The following is a 19,486-nucleotide window of genomic DNA, read 5'->3' as shown; positions in this document are numbered from 1 at the left end:
AAAACCTCCTAGACCATGTCCTATAAATACTTAGGTTTTAAAAATGCCTTCTTTCAACCAGCTTTAAAATGCTGATTTTGGTATGGCAACCTGTGGGCTGGGAGCACTTGGAAGGTTGGTGTAGTATGGAGTGTCATGTCCCCCCAGTGACAACTCCTGCATTGCTAATTAAGGAGCATGCTAAGCTCAGAAGGGAATCCAAGCCACTCTGGTCCTACAGCAGAGCCCAGAGGCTCCAACCGAAATCAGGGCCCCATTGTGCTAGGTGCCGTAGAGTCACATGGGGCGCGAACTGTCTTACTAAGAGCTTAACACCTAAATCGCTAAGAGAAAGTATTATCTTCAATTTACAGGATGAGGAACTGAGGCCCAGTGCTGCACCTGAACCACAAAATGTGCTTAGGCAAAAGGATGCTGCAACTCAGGTCTGATGTCTTAGAAACACTAAGCCAGCAAGATTAGTGTGTAACATTTGAAGCTGCTTCTAGAGTTCAGTCTATCAGAGGGAGAAAAAATTAAGAATCACAGATGAACATGAGAGGGGTGTTCAGCAAATATCTGAAATAAGGTGGGGAGTTGAGGTGGTGAGATACAGTAACTATTCCAAATAGCAAGAGAGGCAGAGGAGAAGGCTCTGATCAGGCTAGTAGCAGGATGAAAAGGTACTGTAACGTACATTATTTGCCACCAACAAAAGGCAAACAAGTCAGGCAGATGCTTCATCACTTGAAGAACATAGACCACAACACATGCAAATAATGCTATCTAACTGAGCCTCATGGTACAAAACATGTAAGATAATCACAGGGGTCACTCACGGCATTCCTTCTCGTCACTTTCATCGAAGCAGTCTGGCAGCCCATCACACTGCCAGGCCCCTGGGATACAGCGTCCGTTACTACACATGAAGTTTCCAGGAATGTTGCATTCATTTGTGAAGTTATTCCCAGGCAACAGCTGGCTCTCTGTAACAGAAGGGGGGAAAAAAACCAAACACCCAATATACAGGACCTGCTTTAACTTCACAAGGCATATTCCTGTGGTAGACAAAGAACACATGCCGAGCCAATGATAATACTGTCCGTCAATGATAGATTAAACACAGACAACAAACAGGCTACCCCTTCACAATGCTTCGAAAGGGGCTCACTATTTCCCCACATTCCAGCAGCACCATCTTCTCCTCCTCTCCCCTTACTCCCACCCACTAGAGCAGGGTTAGCTTTAATCTTTCTCTTCCTTCCTAATATTTCCAGTCTAACAAGTTCATGAGACACAACACACTGGACTCCAAATCCCCATACCTTTGTCTGATCAGTATTGTGTCTGCAGAACATATTCCTACCACCTCGAAGCTAGGAGGCATGTTAGTTAATGAATATTAACCTTTCAATTCAGGTTTAAATACAGTGCTGATAGTCAAAATTAAAAGTGAGCTTTCTAATCTAGTCCCCTGGCAAACATCTGTTCACATGCTAGTAAGGCAGTTGGCACATTAAAGCAATCTGCCAAGGAGAGGGGGTTCAGTACTAGAATGGCAGGAATGCTGCAGATCAGGATAGAAGCATGTTGGAGAAGTTTAGCGCTACATTTAACATGACACACTCTCACCAGTAATATCAGTCGAGCTCTTGCATTTTTATGCACTGAAGCTCACAATCACGGAGAGAGCTAAACTCCAATGAATGAAGATGATATGGGGATTATGCACACACCTTATTAGGAAAGTGGTTAGCTTGCAGGTCAAAAATGAAGATTTAGGGATAGGGTTCCCCCTCCCACACCCCAGGGGAAAGGCAAGTCCTCCAAAGCTGCATTTTAGGTCTGAAATGGAACAAGCAGCGACAGTACGGGATGGGATATGGAGGATTTCCTTCTCTTCATCCCCGTCTTCCTCCCTACCCTGCTCCTCCTCAAGCTCCTTGCCCAGCCAAGCCCTGACTCTGTCCACCATCCCTACCTCACTCTCTCATTAAATCAGCCCTGGTCTACACTAGGAGTTTAGGTCGAATTTAGCAGCGTTAAATCGATGTAAACCTGCACCCGTCCACACGGTGAAGCCCTTTTTTTCGACTTAAAGGACTCTTAAAATCAGTTTCATTAATCCACCTCTGACAAGGGGATTAGCGCTTAAATCAGCCTTGCCGGGTCGAATTTGGGGTACTGTGGACGCAATTAGATGGTATTGGCCTCTAGGAGCTCTCTCAGAGTGCTCTATTGTGACCGCTCTGGACAGCACTCTCAACTTAGATGCACTGGCCAGGTAGACAGGAAAAGGCCCGCGAACTTTTGAATTTCAATTCCTGTTTGCATGGTCACCTGCAGCTTGCCACGCTGGCCAGAGCTCATCAGCAGAGGTGACCATGCAGAGCTCATCAGCAGAGGTGACCATGATGGAGTCCCAGAATGGCAAAAGAGCTCCAGCATGGACCAAATGGGAGGTATGGGATCTGATCGCTGTATGGGGAGAGGAATCCGTACTATCAGAACTCCGTTCCAGTTTTCGAAATGCCAAAACATTTGTCAAAATCTCCCAGGGCATGAAGGACAGAGGCCATAACAGGGACCCGAAGCAGTGCCGCGTGAAACTTAAGGAGCTGAGGCAAGCCTACCAGAAAACCAGAGAGGCTAACGGCCGCTCCAGGTCAGAGCCCCAAACATGCTGCTTCTATGATGAGCTGCATGCCATTTTAGGGGGTTCAGCCACCATGACCCCAGCCGTGTTGTTTGACTCTTTCAATGGAGATGGAGGCAACATAGAAGCAGGTTTTGGGGACGAGGAAGATGATGATGATGAAGTTGTAGATAGCTCACAGCAAGCAAGCGGAGAAACCGGTTTTCCCGACAGCCAGGAACTGTTTCTCACCCTGGACCTGGAGCCAGTACCCCCCAAACCCACCCAAGGCTGCCTCCCGGACCCGCCAGGCGGAGAAGGGACCTCTGGTGAGTGTACCTTTTAAAATACTATACTTGGTTTAAAAGCAACCATGTTTAATGATTAATTTGCCCTGGCATTTGCGGCTCTCCTGGATGTACTCCCAAAGCCTTTGCAAAAGGTTTCTGGGGAGGGCAGCCTTATTCCATCCACCATGGTAGGACACTTTACCACTCCAGGCCAGTAGCACGTACTTGGGAATCATTGTAGAACAAAGCATTGCAGTGTATGTTTGCTGGCATTCAAACAACATCCGTTCTTTATCTCTCTGTGTTATCCTCAGGAGAATGATATCATTCATGGTCACCTGGTTGAAATAGGGTGCTTTTCTTAAGGGGACATGCAGAGGTGCCTGTTCCTGCTGGGCTGTTTGCCTGTGGCTGAACAGAAATGTTCCCCGCTGTTAGCCGAGGGGGGGGGGGGGGCGGGGGTGGTGAGGGGCTAGCCACGTGGTGGGGGGGGGGAGGCAAAATGCGACCTTGGAACGAAAGCACATGTGCTGTGTATGTAATGTTAATAGCAAGGTTTACCGTGAAAGAGTGTAGCCATTGTTCTAGAAAATGTGTCTTTTTAAATACCACTGCCTCTTTTTTTTTCTCCACCAGCTGCATGTGTTTCAATGATCACAGGATCATCTCCTTCCCAGAGGCTAGTGAAGATTAGAAGGCGAAAAAAACGCACTCGTGATGAAATGTTCTCTGAGCTCATAGTGTCCTCCCACACTGACAGAGCACAGACGACTGTGTGGAGGCAGACAATGTCAGAGTGCAGGAAAGCAACAATATGACCGGGAGGAGAGGTGGCAGGCTGAAGAGAGGGCTGAAGCTCAAATGTGGCGGCAGCGTGATGAGAGGAGGCAGGATTCAATGCTGAGGCTGCTGGAGGATCAAACCAATATGCTCCAGCGTATGGTTGAGCTGCAGGAAAGGCAGCTGGAGCACAGACCGCCGCTACAGCCCCTGTGTAACCAACCGCCCTCCTCCTCAAGTTCCATAGCCTCCTCACCCAGACGCTCAAGAACGCGGTGGGGGGGTCTCGGGCCAACCAGCCACTCTACCCCAGAGGATTGCCCAAGCAACAGAAGGCTGGCATTCAATAAGTTTTAAAGTTTTAAACTTTTGAAGTGCTGTGTGGCCTTGTCCTTCCCTCTTCCACCACCCCTCCTGGTGCTTCTCTCCTCCACCACCCCTCCCGGGCTACCTTGGCAGTTATCCCCCTATTTGTGTGATGAATGAATAAAGAATGCATGAATGTGAAGCAACAATGACTTTATTGCCTCTGCAAGCGGTGATCGAAGGAAGGAGGAGAGGGTGGTTAGCTTACAGGGAAGTAGAGTGAACCAAGGGGTGGTGGGTTTCATCAAGGAGAAACAAACAGAACTTTCACACCCTAGCCTGGCCAGTCATGAAACTGGTTTTCAAAGCTTCTCTGATGCGCACCGCGCCCTCCTGTGCTCTTCTAACCGCCTGGTGTCTAGCTGTGCGAAACCAGCAGCCAGGCGATTTGCCTTAACCTCCCACTCCGCCATAAACGTCTCCCCCTTACTCTCACAGATATTATGGAGCGCACAGCAAGCAGTAATAACAATGGGAATATTGCTTTCGCTGGGGTCTAACCGAGTCAGTAAACTGCGCCAGCGCACTTTTAAACGTCCAAATGCACATTCTACCACCATTCTGCACTTGCTCGGCCTGTAGCTGAACAGGTCCTGACTACTGTCCAGGCTGCCTGTGTATGGTTTCATGAGCCATGGCATTAAGGGGTAGGCTGGGTCCCCAAGGATAACGATAGGCATTTCAACGTCCCCAACGGTTATTTTCTGGTCTGGGAAGAAAGTCCCTTCCTGCAGCTTTTGAAACAGACCAGAGTTCCTGAAGATGCGAGAGTCATGTATCTTTCCCGGCCATCCCACGTTGATGTTGGTGAAACGTGCCTTGTGATCCACCAGTGCTTGCAGCTCTATTGAAAGGTACCCCTTGCGGTTTATGTATTCGCCGGCTTGGTGCTCCGGTGCCAAGATAGGGATATGGGTTCCGTCTATGGCCCCACCACAGTTAGGGAATCCCATTGCAGCAAAGCCATCCACTATGACCTGCACATATCCCAGGGTCACTACCCTTGATATCAGCAGATCTTTGAATGCATTGGCTACTTGCATCACAGCAGCTCCCACAGTAGATTTGCCCGCTCCAAATTGATTCCCGACTGACCGGTAGCTGTCTGGCATTGCAAGCTTCCACAGGGCTATCGTCACTCGCTTCCCAACTGTGAGGGCTGCTCTCATCTTGGTATTCTTGCGCCTCAGGGCAGGGGAAAGCAAGTCACAAAGTTCCATAAAAGTGCCCTTACGCATGCGAAAGTTTTGCAGCCACTGGGAATCGTCCCAGACCTGCAACACTATGCGGTCCCACTAGTCTGTGCTTGTTTCCCGAGCCCAGAATCGGCGTTCCACCACATGGACCTGGCCCATTAGCACCATGATGCCCACTTTGCCAGGGCCCGTGCTTTGAGAGAAGTCTGTGTCCATGTCCTGATCACTCACGTGACCGCGCTGACGTCGCCTACTCGCCCGGTATCGCTTTGCCAGGTTCCGGTGCTGCATATACTGCTGGATAATGCGCGTGGTGTTTAATGTGCTCCTAACTGCCAAAGTGATCTGAGCGGGCTCCATGCTTGCCGTGGTATGGCATCTGCACAGAAAAAAGGTGCGGAACGATTGTCTGCCGTTGCCCTGATGGAGGGAGGGGCAACTGACGACATGGCTTACAGGGAATTAAAATCAACAAAGGGGGTGGCTTTGCGAGAAACTGAATGGCCCCCTCAAGGATAGAACTCAAAACCTCAAGGACAGAACTCAAAACTGGGTTTGGCAGGCCGTTGATTTCACAGAGGGAGGGAGGAGAAAATGAATACAAAACAAATCTGGTCTATTACTTGTTTTGAGCCACTTCATCTACCTTTATACATCTTGCTGGCAGCAGACCGTGCAGTACGACCGCTAGCCGTCATCATCTCCTGGGTGCTCGGCAGAAGACGGTGCAGTATGACTACTGGCCATCATCTTCTGCTGGCTGCTGATTAAAAGACAGTGCACTGCCGGTAGGACTCAATCGCCATGAGACGAAACAAGGGAAATGACCTGGCTGAGTCACTCCCATGTTTGCCCAGGCACCTGATTAAAAGAGCACCCAGGACTATGTCGACGACAGCTACCAGTCATACTGCACTGTCTGCTGCCAAAAGGCAATTAACTGCTGCTGTGTAGCAATGCAGTACCGCATCTGCCAGCACCCAGGAGACATACGGTGACGGTTACCTGAGCGGGCTCCATGCTTGCCGTGGTATGGCGTCTGCACAGGTAACTCAAGAAAAAAGGCGCAAAACAAAACAACAAGGCCCCTGCTTTCATGGAGGGAGGGAGGGAGGGAGGGAACGGGGGCCTGACGATATGTACCCAGAACCACCCGCGACAATGTTTTAGCCCCATCAGGCACTGGGATCTCAACCCAGAATTCCAATGGGCAGCGGAGACTGCGGGAACTGTGGGATAGCTACCCACAGTGCAACACTCCGGAAGTCGACGCTTGCCTCAGTACTGTGGAAGCACTCCGCCGAGTTAATGCATTTAATGCACTTAGAGCATTTTCTGTGGGGACACACACATTCAAATATATAAAAACAAATGTCTAAAAAACCGACTTCTATAAATTCAACCTAATTTCGTAGTGTAGACATACCCTCAGACTCTTCCCGAAATCCCTAGCATTTTTCCCAAATTTTATTCTTGCAAATGGCTAAGCTGTTTTTGTTGAAACTTCCCCCCACCAATATTCAGCCTGCAGCAGACACCCGTTCAGCCTGAAGCGTTAAAGATTGGCAAAGTTATAAGCGACCGATAATCAGTCTTATAATTAGGGCCCTATCAAATTCACAGCTATGAAAAACGTGTCAAGGGCCATGAAATCTGGTCTCACCCCGTGAAATCTGGGTTTTTTGCATGTTTTTACCCTATACCATACAGATTTCACAGGGGAGACCAGCATTTGTTAAATTGGGGGCCCTGACCCAAAAGGGAGTTGCAGGGGTGGTGGGTCACAAGATTATTTTAGGGGGGTTGCGGCATTGCCACCCTTACTTCTGCGCTGCTTTCGGACCTGGGCAGCTACAGAGCAGCGGCTGTTGGCCAGGCGCCCAGCTTTGAAGGCAGCGCTCCACAAGCAGCAGCACAGAAGTAAGGGTGGCAATACAATACCTTGCCATCCTTACTTCTGAGCTGCTGTCGGCAGCAGCTCTCCAGCTGCCCAGCTCTGAAGGCAGCGCTGCTGTCAGCAGCAGCACAGAAGTAAGGGTAGCAGTATCACAACCCCCCCCCCCCCCGTTACAATAACCTCATGACCCCCACCCCACAACTCCTTTTTGGGTCAGGACCCCTACAACACCATGAAATTTCAGATTTAAATAGCTGAAATCATGATATTTATGATTTTTAAAATCCTACGACCATGAAACTGACCAAAATGGACCGTGAATTTGGTAGGGCCCTACTTATAATGGGACAGATTGGGCAGCTTTAACTACAGGCTCCGCTACTAGCTCTGTCTCCAGTGCTGTATATAAAAAGCAGCCGCCACTGAACAGACCCAAGCAGACCACACAGCTGACAATTCCTTTTCTGTTTTTACCAATTTCATCCAAACCTTCCATTTCATCCACACTCCCTGCTTCGTTGCTTTCCTGTTCAAGTGAAACAGATTTAACTCTCCTCGCCTCCCAGTGCAGAAATGCTGCTATTTAGTACATGCTGGAAAGAGTCCCCCAGCTCAGTGCCTGTTCACTCTAGCCTTGTCTTAACCAAGAAAAGCATCCATTTCTGACAGTGGCATGGGACAAGCCAATTCAACTCTGGTTCAGGTCTGAATAATTTGTTTTAAACAAGAATTTAACATGGTTTGTCCTGGGCTATCCTTCAGGGAAAAATTGTGTGGACCACCAGTTCGACTGCAGCTACTGCTGGCAACTGTTGCCAGCAACACACACATGACTAGGGCAGAGCCATAGAGCACTGTCATAGGCTTTGTCTACACCGCCACTTACAGTGCTGAAACTCTCTTTGCTCAAGGGCATGAAAAAACACCCCGCTGAGTGATGCAAGTTTCAGCGCTGTAAAGTGGCAGTGTAGATAATGCTACAGCGCTGGGAGCTACTGCCCTAACGGGGGTGGGTCTATTACAGCGCTGGGAGACCTCTCTCCCAGTGCTGGAGCCACGACTACACAGCCACGTTAAAGCGCTGCCGGACATACCCACAGACACAAAAAGTGTGGCACGCCTTAATCCAGTTCAAGTCATTTCTCTCATCACTGATCTGTATCTGCCTAGCAATAATGCAGAAGGTGAAAACAATCTGTCACTATTACAGCAGCCCTTTATTAGCAAACAGCCACCAATGTGCTGATAATACAACACACATCCCTGCAACCAAAGAGAACCTATGACCATCATACCAACTAAGGTTTTCTTTAGCTAGGTAAAGAAATAGGAAACAAGATAGCTGGAACTACTTTTCTCCTTGTGAAGGTACAGTTGATCGGTGTTCTCCCTAGATTTATTACACAGCATAGAGCAGTTTAAGATTCAGCAGGATTTTTAAAATATACATTTTATAGAGAGGGCTCACCCTTGCAGGTCAGCACCGCATCAAGGGAACACTTTTTTGGTAGCCAGTTGCTATTTAATTATAATAATGACAGGTATTTCTAAAGAGATCCTGGGATGGAAAGAGCAAAAATGTTTTACAGCTGTTAATCACTGTGAAGGGGTGTTATCCTCATTTCACAGAAGAGGAAATTAAGGCACAGAAACCTAGTATACATTAGGATTTTCTGATCTGCCATTCCCAAAAGGTGCAGATCCTTGGATGACAGCATCGGAGGAAGCTACAGAAACGTTTCATCTGTTTTTTGCCACCATGTCATCTAACCGTTCTCAAATCACACATGGAGCACGCCCATTTGAAATTAAAATCCTGGTGTAGACACAATCAGAGCAAGTGACTTGTCACAGGAAGTCTGTGGGAAAGCTAGGAACAGAACCCAGGTCTCCCGACTCCCAGACTTTTGCCTTGACCACAGACCCATTTTCCCTCTCTAAAGATCACAGAATTTCAGAGGAAGAAAGCTTGTCAGATGCATTTCCAACATACATGACACAAAAAGACAGTGGTCTTACAGACTCTGGAGCCCGTTGAGGAGAGGGTCGAAAGCCCAACATCTGCTGCTAGTTTTATTTATATTTTTCCTGAAAATAAACTGGCCACGTTCCTCAGACTCATTTCAAAGCTACAACATAACTAAAAGAAAAGGAGTACTTGTGGCACCTTAGAGACTAACCAATTTATTTGAGCATAAGCTTTCGTGAGCTACAGCTCACTTCATCGGATGCATACTGTGCAAAAAGTGTAGAAGATCTTTTTATATACACACAAAGCATGAAAAAATACCTCCTCCCACCCCACTCTCCTGCTGGTAATAGCTTATCTGAAGTGATCACTCTCCTTACAATGTGTATGATAATCAAGGTGGGCCATTTCCAGCATAAATCCAGGGTTTAACAAGAACGTCTGAAGGGCGGGCGGGGGGGAACAAGGGGAAATAGGTTACCTTGCATAATGGCTTAGCCACTCCCAGTCTCTATTCAAGCCTAAGTTAATTGTATCCAATTTGCAAATGAATTCCAATTCCAATTATGTGAGCATAGTTGGCCAGTCCTTGCCTACAGACAGCCCCCCAACCTGAAGCAAATACTTACCAGCAACCACATACCACACAACAGAACCACTAACCCAGGAACCTATCCTTGCAACAAAGCCCGTTGCCAACTGTGCCCACATATCTATTCAGGGGACACCATCACAGGGCCTAATAACATCAGCCACACTATCAGAGGCTCATTCACCTGCACATCCACCAATGTGATATATGCCATCATGTGCCAGCAATGCCCCTCTGCCACGTACATTGGTCAAACTGGACAGTCTCTATGTAAAAGAATAAATGGACACAAATCAGATGTCAAGAATTATAACATTCATAAACCAGCCGGAGAACACTTCAATCTCTCTGGTCACGCGATTACAGACATGAAAGTTGCTATATTACAACAAAAAAAACTTCAAATCCAGACTCCAGCGAGAAACTGTTGAATTGGAATTCATTTGCAAATTGGATACAATTAACTTAGGCTTGAATAGAGACTGGGAGTGGCTAAGCCATTATGCAAGGTAACCTATTTCCCCTTGTTCCCCCCCCCCCCCGACGTTCTTGTTAAACCCTGGATTTGTGCTGGAAATGGCCCACCTTGATTATCATACACATTGTAAGGAGAGAGGTCACTTTAGATAAGCTATTACCAGCAGGAGAGTGGGTTTGTGTGTGGGGGGGGGAGGGGGGTGAGAAAACCTGGATTTGTGCTGGAAATGGCCCACCTTGATTATCATACACATTGTAAGGAGAGTGATCACTTTAGATAAGCTATTACCAGCAGGAGAGTGGGGTGGGAGGAGGTATTTTTTCATGCTTTGTGTGTATATAAAAAGATCTTCCACACTTTGCACAGTATGCATCCGATGAAGTGAGCTGTAGCTCACGAAAGCTTATGCTCAAATAAATTGGTTAGTCTCTAAGGTGCCACAAGTACCCCTTTTCTTTTTGCGAATACAGACTAACACGGCTGTTACTCTGAAACATAACTAAAGGAAATCTCATTGAGAGAGAAACCTTTGAACATTCTTACAATCCCACTTTAATAAATAGACTATAATTGTCCTTTCCTGAATAGACTAGAACATTCTGAGAACATCCATCAAATCCCATCCATTGCCCAGTAAAATATTTATAGACTGTTCTATGGCACTCACTGAACTTATCCTCACAACCACCCTTTCAGGAAGGGATGTATTACCAAAGGGGAAACGGAGATACTGAGGGATTCAGTTATTTGCCTAAAGTCATACAAGAGGTTTGTTGCAGGGGTAGGATTAGAACAGAGATCTCCTTAATTCCAGTCCAAAACCTAGACCACCAACCAATTGCTTTCTAAGATGGTCCTTATCAACTGCTAGAAAAGTCAGAGGTTATGAGCTGAAACATTTAAATCATATACTAAATGTATCTAGATATTCATTATTCAGATTACTCCACCTCTAAAGAATCCAATTGTGGACACGGAGTTGTCAAAACAATTCCACATGTGGAATAGTTTACATTACGTTTCTCTTTTTGCTTACTGGCTTTAAAAAATCCCTTCACTCCCTTCTACTGAATCAACTTCAAAAAATCCCAAAGCCCATAAGGAGATCCTCAATCCAGTTGTTGCTTCTCAACCCTTGGGAATGTGATGCTCTTGCCCACTGCCCTCCACTTCACCCAAGGCACAGCCTACTGGATAATTCAGAGTGCGGTGCCACAGAAAGGATCAAATTATATCACCCAGTTTAATTCCCTGCAGGGATGAACCAGCGTTTAAAATACAGTCCATATAGATGTCAGCTTTTGTGCAGCCTATTGGCAATGGCAGAAATTCCTTCAGTCTGGCAGAGTAAGCTTTCCAATAGCTGACATACTTACCCTGCAGCCTCTCTTGTTCTGAATCCAAACTAAACACTAGATGCATGGATATGTTCAGTTAAAAAAAAAAGAAGAAGAAAAGCAAAAGTGGCCCATTTTCACTGCAACACATTGCTCACTTTAAAAAAAGCACACCATCTGGCTGAATGAAAAAGGCCTCATGTTTCATTTTAAAAGGGGATTGGATGAGGGAAACCAGTCTGGTTTAAACAGCTACTTCCAAAAATGCTGGCATCTAAATATTGAATACTTGCAAATAAAAACTTGAAGAATACAGCAGCAATCCCCACTTCCCCAAAAGAACAAGCCACCTCTGAGCACTCCACTTTCTATCATCACAGACAGAAATGGATATTTCTGACAGGGTACCTTTAGCCTCAAAGGTTCCAACACCCGTTAAAAGCTACAGAACATCTAGCGCCACTGAAATGCAGCCACCTCTGGGGTGAAAGGTACAGTGCAATAACTAGAGAAAGTGACATTTTGGGCCAAGGATATCAGGACAAACTTCTGCAAGAAGTTCAATAAGACCTTTAAACATCTACCTAGAGCAGGTCAAAGTTTATAAGGTCTCTTCCAAAATATCTGCACACAGTAAATATGGTGAAACTCAGGGTATGTCTACATTGTACTCCTGGGGGATTTTGCATCACTGCATGTGCGCAGAATTCATATCGCCTGCAGATTTCCTGGCTTCCCTGCAGAAAAATAACTTTCTGACAGGGAAGCAAAGGGAAGCTGCAAGAGCAGTCACGCACCACTCCCTAGCAGCGCAGGTACATCATTTCAGGCACCCAGTGCAGCTGGCGGAGAGGTAAATAACCGCACGGCTGGAGACACCCCACCCAGTGGCTCCTACCCTGAGCTGGGATCAGCTGCTAGTCCCAGCTAGGCTGGAGGCAGGAGAGGACGGGACTTCCTCTTCCCCTGCAAGGAGTGGCTGGGGCTGTGTCAGACCCACCCCCAGAAACCTCCCCCAGGTTCCTCCCCCCAAATCCTGCCCTGCTTCCTGCCCTCATCACTCCTCAGCTGTGTGTGTGTGTGGGGGGGGGGGGGAGAAGAGGATCACTGTATGGGGAGTTGCTCCCCCATCTCCCAATCCCCATGCAGCCGGACCTTCCATAGTCAGACACTCCTGCCAAGCCTCACCCTGTACACCCAGAACCCTCACTAGTACTCAATACCCGAACCCCACCCCACTGAACCTCAACCCCTGCATCTGGAGCCTGCTGCCTCCAGACCCCCCCCCCGCACTCCAGACCCCCTCCCACTCAGCTCCCTTCACTCAAACCCCCACCCTGACAAGCCCCACCCTAAGCCATCCACATCACTCATCTCCAACTGTACCCAGACCCCCACCCCACCAAGTCCCATTCCCCGAGCAGTTAGACTCCCCCACTGAGCTTCAATCACCTTCAACTGGAAGCCCCTGCAGAGTCCCATTGCCCTGTACCTGGAACCCCCATAATGAGCCTCCGTGCATCCAGATCCCCCCCCACAATCTGCCTGCGCCCAGATTGTCCCACACAGAATCCTCTCACTGAGCCCCTTCACACTTGGATCTGCCTGGTTAAATCTGCCTCCCCATACCTGGTGCGCCTAGCGCAGAAAGGCAGGGCCCCAGGATGTTTTTGGGGCAGGCCCAGGCCTTGTGCTGTGTCAGGGTCAGGTGCAACCTCACCACTGAGTCCGTGTCCCGGGGTGGGGAGGCAGCAGGGTGATCTCCCACCTTCATGCAGCCAGTGACCTGTGCTCCCCACTGCCATGCTGGAGCTCTGCATTTGTTTATTGACAAATAAAACTTGCAAAATTTTAAAATATTGTGCACAGAATTTTTAATTTTTTGGCGCAAAATGCCTTCATGAGTAACACTGCAAAAAAAGATCCATGGCAGCAAGTTTCAACACCCATGTCAACTGACTACAGCTCGCAGGGCTCATGCTATGGGGCTAAAAATAGCAGTGTAGATGTTTGGGTTCGGGTCTAAAACTCACTGGGTTTCGGAGCCTGGTCCCAGCCCGAGCACAAGTGCCTACACTGCTGTTTATAGCCCCGTAGCAGGAGCCTAAGTCAGTTTACCCAGGATCTGAGACTCACCACAGTGGGGCTTTTTTTGCAGTACAGACAAACACTCAGACTTCCACCGTGGAGGAAGGGCTGAGTTAACACTGATGTTAACCTGTGTTTCAGGAGTCTAGGTATTCCAAACCCAATGCTTCAATCTAATCAATCTCCCAGAGCGATGTTTTTATTTATTTATTTTAGTTTTATCTATGTTTTATTCTAGGATTCTATGTCCATTGGGTCAACATCTTTGACTCATAGAATCAGAGAAGATTAGGGTTGGAAGAGACCTCAGGAGGTCATCCAGTCTAACCCCTGCTCAAAGCAGGACCAACCCCAACTAAATCATCCCAGCTAGGGCTTCGTCAAGCCAGGCCTTAAAAACCTCAAAGGATGAAGATTCCACCACCTTCCTAGGTAACCCATTCCAGTGCTTCACCACCCTCCTAGTGAAATAGTTTTTCCTAATATCCAACCTAGCGCTCCCCCACTGCAACTTGAGACCATTGCTTCCTGTTCTGTCATCTATCACCACTGAGAACAGCCTAGCTCCATCCTCTTTGGAACCCCCCTTCAGGTAGGTAGTTGAACATTGCTATCAAATCCCCCCTCACTCTTCTCTTCTGAGGACTAAATAAACTCAGGTCCCTCAGCCTCTCCTCATAAGTCGTGCTCCAGCCCCCTAATAATTTTCGTTGACCGCCACTGGACTCTCTCCAATTTATCCACATCCTTTCTGTAGTGGGGGGCCCAAAACTGGATGCAATATTCCAGATGTGGCCTCATCAGTGCTGAATAAAGGGGAATAAACACCTCCATCGATCTGCTGGCAACGCTCCTACTAATGCAGCCCAATATGCCGTTCGTTTTCTTGGCAACAAGGGAACACTGTTGACTCATACATCGAGCTTCTCGTCCCCAGAGAACCTGTAATCCCCAGGTCCTTTTCTGCAGAACTGCTGCTTAGCCAGTCAGTCCCCAGCCTGTAACAGTGCATGGTATTCTTCTGTCCTAAGTGCAGGCCTCTGCACTTGTCCTTGTTGAACCTCATCAGATGTCTTTTGGCCCAATCCTCCAATTTGTCTAGGTCACTCTGGACCCTCTCCCCACAGCTTAGTGTCATCCGTGAACTTGCTGGGGCTGCAATCCATCCCATCATTCAGATCATTAATGACGGTGTTGAACAAAACCAGCCTCAGGACAGACCCCTGGGGCACTCTGCTTGATACCAGCTGCCAACTAGACATCGAGCCATTGATCACTACCCATTGAGCCCGATGATCTAGTCAGCTTTCTGTCCACCTTATAGTCCATTCATCCAATCCATACTTTAACTTGCTGGCAAGAATACTGTGAGAGACCATATCAAAAGCTTTGCTAAAGTCAAGATATATCTCGTCCACCGCTTTCCCCATATCCACAGAGCCAGTTACGTCATCATAGAAGGCAATCAGGTTGGTCAGGCATGACTTGCCCTTGGTGAATCCATGCTGACTGTTCCTCATCACCTTCCTCTCCTCCAAGTGCTTCAAAATGGATTCCTTGAGGACCTGCTCCATGGTTTTTCCAGGGACTGAGGTGAGGCTGACCGGTCTGTAGTTCCCAGAATTCTCCTTCTTCCCTTTTTTAAAGATGGGCACTATATTTGTCTTTTTCCAATTGTCTGGGACCTCCCCCAATCACCAGAAGTTTTCAACGATAATGGCCAATGGCTCTGCAATCACATCAGCCAACTCCCTCAGCACCCTTGGATTCATTAGATCCGAACCCATGGAGTTGTGCATGTCCAGCTTTTCTAAATAGTCCTTAACCTGTCCTTTCACCACTGAGGGCTGCTCACCTCCTCCCCATACTGCGCTGCCCAGTGCAGCAGCCTGGGAGCTGACCTTGTCTGTGAAGACCAAGGGGAAAAAAAGCATTGAGTCCTTCTGCTTTTTCCACATCATCGTCACTAGGTTGTCTCCCCCATTCAGTAAGGGTTCCACACTTTCCCTGATCATCTTCTTGTTGCTAACATACAAGGGTCAGCAGGGGTCAGTTTAATCATAGTGAATCAGATCTCTTCCTTCATGGAGGACTGAATTGGATTCCTATAGTACCAGGCTTGGATACAATGCACTAAGTGACAGGAAAAAACAGGAGGTGAAATCAGGCCCCCATGGCCAGCTCTGAGCAGACACCCAGCAACTGCTACCTCCCCTCCCAGCCAAGTCTGCACAGTAGGTAATGGGCTGGGGATGTGCTAAGCTGAAAGTGCTGGGATGGGCCCTTGGTGCCAGGGCAATGCACAGCCAAGAGAGCACAAGGGAGGCAGGGATACTGTGCAGCACTGAGGGACCCCAGCTGCCTGTGGAAAACACTTGCATCCACGTTGCAGCCTCCTTCCCCCCCTGCTGCCCTGTCTGGGCCAGGGGGCTGGAGGAATGCTGGGGCCTCCCCTCCCAGCTCACAGTACTGGAACACCAGCGGGGCTCCCCCATTGCGTGGGATGCAGGTGCCCCAGCCTGTTACCTCGAGTGCCTGCACTGCTGTCTCAAGTATGAATGAGGGGAGGAAGTGGAGGCAGCCAGGTCTGTGCTCACAGCTGGCCTGCGGGGAGGGTCCTGAGCCTTCTGTGCCCCCACCCCGCTTCATTTCTCAATAGCGTGTTCTGGTTCCACTCAAGTGCTGATATAAATGCATTGTAACTCATCAGATTTGACTCAGGACAACATCATGCAAGCACCTAACAGCCTCTACACCAGCGGTTCTCAGCCTATTTACCATTGTGGGCTGCGTATGCAGCTCTCCATGTGTTACATGGGCTGCATCCACACAACATATATACTACTTGTATGGCCAGGAGGATGTCACATGGGCCGCAGCTGTGTGCTGACTGGGCAGCAAGCAGCCCGCAGGTTGAGAACCACTGCTCTATACTGTCCACGGGAGAGCAAGAGAACTAACCAATTAGGCCGTTACCTCTCTTGCTTTCCTCCTCCCAACACTGATAAACATCAGACTTCCTAACACTCAGTATACCGAAATGGGGAGGCAGTGCTCACTTGTGCTCATAGCAGAATACTGAACATAAGGACCCCTGTGGGTTCTGCTCCTGGCTCTACCATTGATTCTCTGTGTACAAGTCACTTAACCTCTCTGCATCAGTTTACCCACCTGTAAAATGGAGATAGTACACCTATTGCTCAGGGTCCTGAATTACTCTAAGTTTGTAAAGCACACTGAAATCCCTTGTTAAAAGCACTATAGAAGTAAATAAAGTAAAAATACAAACAAAAACTCATTTTCCTTTCCATTTCTTCTTAAATAATTACATTTGATGCCACCCAATGAGTTTGTCTACAGCTATTTGTTTGTCAACCTGTCTCCTAAATCCCTGTAGAGCCCAGACTCCAGCTGGATTTGCTTTTGTCTGCATTGCTGCCAAACAGGCATTGGCAGAACAAAAGACAAGCATCCCAATGTACTTCCAAACTGGCTTCGAGAAGTGACGGATGAGACAGGCTAGCTCTCTCTGGATCCATCAACAGCACATAAACCATCTGTCACAAGCAAAGAAAAGGACACTTGCTAGTGATTATTTGAAGACTCCTGATCTCTAAGCAATTTTAATTCCTCTCTCCCACCCACCACCACTTAAACTGCCTGATGATTACATTTCTGATGCATCCAACATTAGAAGTTGTGGGGTCTACTCGTGAAGACAGATGGACAGGTATAATATAATGTCAACTCGAGTAAGTAATGCATTCACAGAAGGGAGAGATGTAAAACCTCAGATTTAAGGAATTCCCTCTTGTCCCCAATTTTTTGTCCACAGACAATTGGCCACCCATGACCACAGCTGGGAGACCCACTGTATTTGATCTTTAGCATTTCCATGACCTCAGGATGGATCAAGTCTAGCCATACAAGTTCAAAAGCAGAGATCTCTTACAACAAGTCACATTTAAGGTCACGGAGACAAATACTCTGCCAATCAACGTTTACAAACCACACACATACAAAAGCACTGAATTTTACCATTTTTGCAGCAATCTAGTTTCTGAAGAGGGCGTATTCAGCTATAAAGAATTCGTAAGTGAAGTGGCAAGAAAAATCAGGCTACTACTTATCAGAAAACCCAACATATTCCCTTCTTATCCTCACAAGTAGAGTGTGACATTGTGCCCCCACTCGAGTTCAAATATTCCCAACTTCATCACCTGTTGGTCAGCCTCTTGACTTTCTTCTATACAGCCCCCTAGGCACACTGACCTCCTGAGCTCATCCACTAAGCCATAACCCTCGTCACCATTTAAATCTATTTTAAAGACTCATCTCTGCTGAGTTGCCTGAATCTTGCTGACCTTTTTCTTTTTTTTAAATCTGTTGTTTGTTCCCTGTGTGTTGTGGCCTTTCCTCTACCCTCCACCTACTTGGATGTCTGTCCTGGGAGCTCCTCAATGCAAGGGGCTGTTCCTTCTTGAGTGTCTAGAAAGCACCCACCATATCATCAAAACTATCATAAACATAAGGTGATGACTCTATTTCTTTACTTTCTATTCTAAGCATCATCGTATAGCATTGCTATGTTAAACAGCTGACATGCTCCACCCCAGAGATGGCTGCATTTCAAAGCTGGGAACAAAGATGTGTGTTCACACTGTATACATCACTAGAGGATCTTTCTAAAATAAATGTGCTACTAAGATGTTAGTTAATGAATAGATTTGCTTCTCCTTTCTGAGGAGTGACTGGGACAGGGAGTTTTTTTGTACAAGGATTGAACTGACGACCACTGGGCCTATTTTAAACCCCACAATACTGCATGGCTGGGCTTCACAGCTGGGGATTTCTGCTGAAATCCCCAGCCTTGAGTTTAGCTGTCTCCACTACAGCTGTTACTTCTGCTTGGATACAGACAAAAACACATATGGCCAAAGCTCATGAGGCCTGCTTAGTGGTGGGGGGAAAGAGGGACATTGACTGTTTGTAAACAGCCCACACAGTAGCAATAGGTGACACCAAACCAATATAAACTTTTTAAACAGAATAGGCAAAGCATGGAGAGGGGAAATGGCTTCTTATTTAATTACCAAACTGGCTCCTGACATGGTTGCCAGGACTGTAGGAAGGAACGTTATCCGCAGTGACAAACAGGAGAGAAATCAATGGAAAGGAAAGGTCAGACATTGCCCCTATTAAACTTTTAAGTTATCCAACCAGGTCTCTTCCTTATAAGATAGCAAGGATAAATATGCCAAAATTCTAGCACATCTGTCATCCGAGGGTCTCCAAGCGCTTAAAGAATTCATCACAAAACCACTAGGAGGGAGGTGCCACCCTCATTTTTATTTGTAAACTGCGGCACAGAGAATATAAGGGACTTCGCAAGGTCACACACAAATCTGTAGCATAGCAAGGAACAGAATTTAGGAGTCCTGAAACCCAGTCCTGTGCTTTAGCCACAAGACTATCCTTCCTGTCTTAAGATGATGCAATTTGTGTTTGTACTGTCGATACAACTGAGAGAAACTCCTGTTTCAGCTGCAAAAAGCCAAAATAGAGTGTGTGCAAATTTGACTTAGGAGTTTAGACTTAACAAGCCTCAAAGATGAAGAAATTAAATCTATTTAAAGACATGCCACCAGTCAATACTGCTTAAATCTGGCATTAGACAGATGCACAAACAGAGCCATAATCCTGATAGTTGCTGTGTGTCCTCAACTCCAATCACAGCAATGGTAGTGAACTGTGCTCAGCACCTCATAGGATATGGGCACGTGATCTACTATCAAGAAGTCTGCTTATCCTGTGCAATGAAGAGAGACCCTGTTGACTTTGGTGCCTGGCTACTGCAGTGTGAAAATACTGTGAAAACA

General features: G+C 47.3%; 1 protein-coding gene across 3 annotated transcripts in view; it reads right to left on the bottom strand.

The window, feature by feature from the left end:
• LDLRAD3 (low density lipoprotein receptor class A domain containing 3) overlaps positions 1-19,486 on the bottom strand; it is a 168,505-nt gene that overhangs the window by 115,818 nt on the left and 33,201 nt on the right. For 2 of the 3 annotated variants that reach the window (XM_074955280.1, XM_074955281.1), the window contains exon 2: positions 819-965. The exons of the other annotated variant lie outside the window; for it this stretch is intronic. In XM_074955280.1, the coding sequence (XP_074811381.1) occupies positions 819-965 (147 nt within the window). The remainder of the gene's footprint in view (positions 1-818; positions 966-19,486) is intronic. 3 annotated transcript variants of the gene reach the window in all.

The sequence above is a fragment of the Natator depressus genome, chromosome 6 (genome assembly GCF_965152275.1).
Source record: "Natator depressus isolate rNatDep1 chromosome 6, rNatDep2.hap1, whole genome shotgun sequence".
Taxonomy (NCBI): domain Eukaryota; kingdom Metazoa; phylum Chordata; order Testudines; family Cheloniidae; genus Natator; species Natator depressus.
The sequence above is the reverse complement of the archived record's forward strand: the minus strand, read 5'-3'. Positions and strand labels throughout refer to the sequence as shown.